We start from the raw sequence: 6,154 nt of genomic DNA on the forward strand, positions 1-6,154 counted from the left end.
CATCCTGCACCACAGCACCTGCTTGAGCACATCCTGCACCACAGCACCTGCTTGAGCACTGCACAGACCACACTGCACCCCTGGCCAGCAGCAGGGACCTGGCTGTCACCCTGTCCCATTTCACACTTGCTCCCTCTCCCTACCTGTGTGAGATCTGCTGGGTTCAAATAGATGTTCTCAGCTGTGATGTCCCCATGCACATACTCGTTTTCATGGATGTACTCCAGGCAGTCTAGCTAGGAGGAAAGAGAAGAGGCAAGCATATCAGAGCCATGCAGTAGCCTGGCTATTATCAAGCTCAACCCTCCCCACCTCCCTGTCACTGTACAGAGGAGCACAAAAAGCACCACATCTCACAGCCTCTGATTTTCAAGAGTCAAGTTTCTCTCACTCTCCTGACTCCAAATCCTTCAGGATGACATATTACTAAAAAAATTACTGAAAAGATGTTACTCCAGTTTACAACAGGCTTGAGGGATACTACTGAGAGACCCCAGCTAACCCCCTGGATCAGCTTCCAAACACCAGGATGTGTTTCCTGAAAGTCTCATGGGAAGAATTAGTTCCCTACATACCATCCGGACTGCAATCTGAAAAGCTGCCTTCTCCCTCAGGAGGTGTAAGCCATCATTCAGGACTGACTGAAGAGTTCTTCCTAAATCAGAGAACACCAAAAACCTACAAGAGACAAAGCTTAGCAGAACCCGAGTTGGAACCACTTCAGCAGTCATCAAGCAATCCACCTGGATTAGATCCCAAGGTGACCTGATTAGATCAAGATCTTTGAAAAGGTGAGAAATTCTGCTCTCCTGCTGCAGATACACAGTCTCAGTCTCCCTTTTATGTTAACTTTAAAGGCAGGGAAAAGGTGTCCCCTGGCTTGAGGGACAGAAGCAGCAAAAGCAATGAGTACATCAGCAACAAAAGGACTGAAGGAACCAAGGTAACAAAAGAGGCAAAGCATTTGTTAATAAATGAGACAGCAGCAGTGTGTGAGGTTAGAGCTCAGGGAACAATGACAACAGCAAACAGCATGAAGAGAGAAAGCCCAAGAAGATGGCAGTTGTGGACAAAAATGCTCAGCTCTGCCCTTTGTGGTGTCACCTCACCTGTAGCTCTCTGCATGCAGTCCAAAGCCAAGGCAATTGGGGATTCCCAGCAAGGGCACAGAGTGCCACTTCTTCCACTTCTCCACTAGAAGAGGAAAGAAGAGGACAGAGTGGAGCAGAAGCTCCAGAACAAAGGAGCTCACTCAGGGACATCTTTTCTCCAAAGGTCTGCTCACAGCTGGAAGCCTCTCTCATGTTTCTGTCCCAGGAATGCCAGCCTGGGACATGTCACCCCACACAGCACTACAGAGCATGAGTAAGACAGAAAAGCTGCTGGGAACACCAGAGGGAATTTGGTTGCCATAGGGTGGGGTAAAACAAGGAGAGGGAGATAGAGTGGGATGGAGAAGCCCATTTTTTTATGGTCCTCCCAGAAATGCAGGTTTGACACAAATCCCTCCATCACCTCTGCTGAAAACACCTGCCCACATTCCCTGGTCAGCTTTGCTCAGGTTTTTGGGTCAATGGAGTAAATACCAGACAGCAGCTGAGGGAAACATCCAAGGAAGGGGCAGAGGAGAGAGGGGGAGCCAAGGCAGGACAGGCTGCAGGGCTGAGCAGCCACCAGGAAGATGAAGACAAAGCAAGAAAGCTTCAAAATGCCAATACTGCAGTGTCACAAGGGACAGAGGGACTTGGCTGAGCTTCTCAGCACCCTGGCACAACCAAGCAATGAATTTATCCTTGCCTGGCCTCCTGAGGGACTCACGTAAGTGATGAGAGAGGGATGCCAGCTTCCTAACAAGCAGCCTTGCCTGCCCAGCAGCACCAACCTGTGCCTGCCTTTGCAGCTCGCTGGAAAAAGTTCTGTTCGTTGTAGATCCTGCCATCTTTGACATCCTAAAGGGAACAGGAAGGGGAACACTACTTCAGCCACACACCCCCTGCTGGAAAGGGCAGCTTGAGCAAGATTGCTACGCTGCTCATTTTAAAGAAAGCAACACCAACACCACCATCCCCAAAATCCCAGATCAGCAGCAGAGCTGAGACCAGAGGTCAGATCTTTTTTGGTTCACTATTTAATGCTAACAACCACGTGAATTCCAAGCAGCAGCACAGAAAAGGGAGTGGGGCTCTCTCACACTGGGCATTTCAAGCACTACCACTCTCATCCAGAGAATGCAGATCATCACTAGACTGAGCTCTAGCCCCAAAGCTGTGAGTTTAAGAGGAGCCAGAGACAACCTTCTTATCCTCAGCACACGAGGTCATTTCTGCCAACAGGCAAGTCCCAGCAAAAAGCTGTAGCATGTTATTCCAGTTGTCAGAAAGTGAGTCGAGTCCCTATTTGTGACACTCAGGTGTCTGGGTCATGTGCTGACATCTTCTGATCCATCTTTTTACACCAGTGCCTCTTTTACTACTGCTATCAAGTGATCTGAACTGCATAGAGTTCCCAGTCAATATGTAAGCATTTCCCTATGCACATGTATGTGTGTACTCAGCATACTGCAAGCTAACTTAGGGCAGGTTTGGCATGGGAGGAGGCAAGAGTTTTACATTCTGGCTGGTTTGATACCAAAGGCCCTACCCACAACTGGCCAAGGTAGCTGGAGGATCAGCAGCAGGCTCTAGACAACACAACCAACCACGTTCAGGAGGATATTTTATTCTGCACCTTGCCTGGCAAGTTGATCTGAGCCAAACCTAGGAGAGCCAAAACACTCTCCTGTGCCATATCATACTCCACAGTCCTCTGCAACCACAAGGGCTGGGCTGGACTGCTGAGCAAAATGCTGATGGGTGCCAAAGGTACAAACCCAAGGACTTGGAAGTGTTGAGCACAGAAGTGTTTATTTTCCCACCAATTGGCAAAGGGACTAACAAAAGGGAGAAGGATTTTTCAAGTGCCCACAAAAATGGGAACCACCAGGTCCCCTCTGGAGCCATTACTGATCACAGGTCTTTCCAGAGACAAGCAAGCCCCAAGGAGCCACAGCAGACAGGAAAACAGTCTTTCTGCTCTGATCTGTGAGCTACTGAAAACTGATCAACTTAATTTCCACTGCTGAGCAGCTACTGCTGGGAACAACCTGTTTCTGGAGAACCTAAATTACTGGCAAGTACCTAGAAAGCTGTTTTGGAACTCCAACTGTAATTACTGCTTGATTTGGAGATGTGCTCTGGCCTTACAGAGTCTCTCAGTGCTGGTTCATCACACTGCCCCAGCACAGCCATCCATTTCTAACCCCCTCAGTTTCCCCAGACTTCAGCAGGGACACAGGAACAAAGCAGGTCTGACAATAATGTCTGATTATCTCCACCTTACAGCACCAGATTCAGTTCTGGAGATCACAGAGCTTGGTAGCTTGAGGAGGAGACCTTATGAGATGAAGGCTTTTCTTTTTTTTAATCCTCTTTATTTTTCTTCACACCTTTAGTGGAAAAGCCAACTGCTCCTGATATCCACAACACTCTCAGGGAGTTACATCCATCTCCTCAGCTAGAAAGGGTCTCCCTGATCACTTTCTCTGAATTCCTCAGACACTCTTAGCCATGCAAGCCAAACAGATCAGGTGCTGGGCACTGTGCACTATTCCTTACCCAAACAGATCAAAACTCACAAGTTTGAGGGTGTATCTTTGCTTTTGAGGGCAGGTTCCAGATGCTGACTGTGCTGTGGAAGGATGGAACAGAGGTGGTTACAGGAGCACAAAAAAGAGGTACTTGGACTTTCAGCTACATCATTAAACACAGCCTGGACACCTGACTTGTACTTGTCCTCTGCTTCTTCCACTCCATCTTTGCAAAAGCATCCTCTGCAATGGCATCTTCCCAGATTACTACAAAATAATTCTTACCTTGCTCTGGAAGCACAGCACCCCTGACATGCTTCAAGTGCAGTGCTGCCTAAGTCACAGAAGCATCTGGGCATGGCTACAGTGGTGGGGTGCTTCAAAGGTGGTAAGCAAAGAACACATCATTAGTAGAAGCTGAATGGCACCCCCAAATTCAACTTCTGAGCATTCCCTGCAGCTCACCAGAGCCTGTCAGCTCTGTAAGAGATGCCAAAATCCCTTCTGCCTGGCATGGGTGTTAAAAGTTACTTGGCCTTAAGGTAGCTCCTCTTCTCCTGCTCCTTGTCACCCAAAAGGTGCTTCCCTAAAAGCCTCCTCTGCTATAACAACATGGATTTTCTCTAAGATGACATATTTTTAATGACATGGGAGGATGCCTGGGCTTTGTTATAAAACAGCATAATTTTAAAAAAAACTAAAGCCAAATATTGGGCAAACCTTAATGATGGAGAAAACCCCTCCTGAAGAGTGTTTCCAATTTAAAAACAGAGAATAAGATCAAAACCTCTCCTTTGGGTTTACAGCGAGGCTGGAGAGATCAGCAGTGCCCAATGATTTAGCTGCTTTCTTTTTGGCCTCCAGCACAGTCTGAGAGCCCTGAACCGATACTCAATCCATACCGACACCACCTGCACCTCGGGAGCTCCTGTGCGGTACCGGCTTTGTTCCACTTTTGGACCCAAAACCCAGAAGAGGAAGCCCGGTCCCCAGGCTTTGCATTTTTGGGCCATGAGCAGCCCAGCCCCGCACTGGGAGGTCTGGAAGGACAGACCCGGGCCGGGTCGGTCGCTGCCACCCGGGGGACACCCGTGGAGCGTCCCCACCTCCGCACGGCCCCACGGCGGGTCCTGGCGGGCCAGGAACCGGAGCCTGCGGGGTCCCGGGCCTGACAGCCCGCAGCGGGCCCTGCTCCTGCCTGGCTCCCCCACCAGCCCCGCACCCTACAGCACCTTCGTATATCAGCCCGCAGTCTCCCTGCTCCAGGAGCCGGAGCAGCCTCCACCGCCGGCCGCCCTGGTCGGTCAGCACCGCCTCGGCCGGCAGCGGCACAACTGGCCCGGACCGCGGCTTGCGGGGCGAGCGGCAGCTGGACCGGGCTCCGAGCGAGCTCCGGGCTGGGGAAGCCCGCGGGGAGGCCACGGGGCTCCGGAGCCGCTGCGGTGGAGGGGTCGGCACCGTCTGCTCCGTCTCCTCCTCCCGCGGTGCGGGCAGTTTGTCTCCGCAGGCCGGGCAGAAGCGGAAGGTGGGCTCCACACCGCTCCCGCACTGCGGGCAGAACCGGCACAGCCTGCGGACACAGCGGGGACAACCGTCAGCTCCTGCCGGACCGGACCGGAGCCCTCCGACCCGCTCCCCTCCCACCACCACTACCACCACCTCGGGGAGGCATCGGCCGCCTCAGCCCCGGACGGCTCCGCCCGCCGTCTCCGCCCGCGGCCCGACATGGCGGCACCGGCAGCTGCCCGCAAACGGACCGCACAGCGCATGCGCGGGAGGCCGCCCGCCTGGCGGGGCGGGGCTGAGGGACACCGGGAGGCACCGGGAGGCACCGGGAGGCACCGGGAGGCACCGGGAGGCACCGGGAGGCACCAGGGCTCATGGCCGCCCGGAGAGGAGGGGGCTGTGCGGGCAGAGGCCGGCAGCCCGTCCCCGGGCAGTCTGTGCTGGAGCAGGGGGAAGGAGGCACCCCTCTGTCGGGCGGCTCGGGGGTGTCCTCAGGGCTCCCTCAGGCGGTGACCCCAGTGTCCCCCCAGCGCTGGGCCCCGCGGTTCGTTGGTTACTTGAGAAGGGACATCAGCGAGTCGCTTCCAAACCATCTGAGACCTCCAGGAAAGTTTGTGCTGTGTTAATGAGTGCTGGAGTTAATCAATCACCCGGAGCTGGAACTGCCCGGGGTCTGTACCCACCGACCCGGGTGCACGTCGTACACCTGGAAACCTCAGGCAGGCACCGAGATGGTGCCTGAAAAAACGAGGTGGTGGGATTAGAGCTTTCCCTTCTGGAGCATGAATAGGTTGGTTTGGGGAAGGGGCCCAGCACCCAGAGCCCACAGCTCCAGAGGGAAGGGGCTGGTGAGGATGTGCAGTCCCCTGGGGCTGGAAGGGGACAACCTGCTCACCACCTCAGAGATGTCCCAGGGAATTATCTCGTGTGTAAAAATGTTGCTTTTCAAAGCCCTTCCCAGTGAGCCATAAGGACCTGGAGGAGCAGGAGCAGGAGAAAGGGGGGAGTGGAAGGTGACAACTC

General features: G+C 53.4%; 1 protein-coding gene across 2 annotated transcripts in view; it reads right to left on the bottom strand.

Moving 5' to 3' along the window:
* Positions 1–5,430, bottom strand: part of VRK3 (VRK serine/threonine kinase 3) — a 362,077-nt gene extending 356,647 nt beyond the window's left edge. For both annotated transcript variants that reach the window (XM_071761062.1, XM_071761060.1), the window contains exons 1-7: positions 5,285–5,430; positions 4,858–5,195; positions 3,674–3,726; positions 1,883–1,949; positions 1,110–1,194; positions 576–678; positions 144–236 (exon numbers count right to left, since the gene is read on the bottom strand). In XM_071761062.1, coding sequence (XP_071617163.1) covers positions 144–236; positions 576–678; positions 1,110–1,194; positions 1,883–1,949; positions 3,674–3,726; positions 4,858–5,195; positions 5,285–5,394 — 849 coding nt within the window. In that variant the 5' untranslated portion in view covers positions 5,395–5,430. The remainder of the gene's footprint in view (positions 1–143; positions 237–575; positions 679–1,109; positions 1,195–1,882; positions 1,950–3,673; positions 3,727–4,857; positions 5,196–5,284) is intronic.
* Positions 5,431–6,154: the final 724 nt, after the last annotated feature.

The sequence above is a fragment of the Heliangelus exortis genome, chromosome 17 (genome assembly GCF_036169615.1).
Source record: "Heliangelus exortis chromosome 17, bHelExo1.hap1, whole genome shotgun sequence".
Lineage (NCBI taxonomy): Eukaryota > Metazoa > Chordata > Aves > Apodiformes > Trochilidae > Heliangelus > Heliangelus exortis.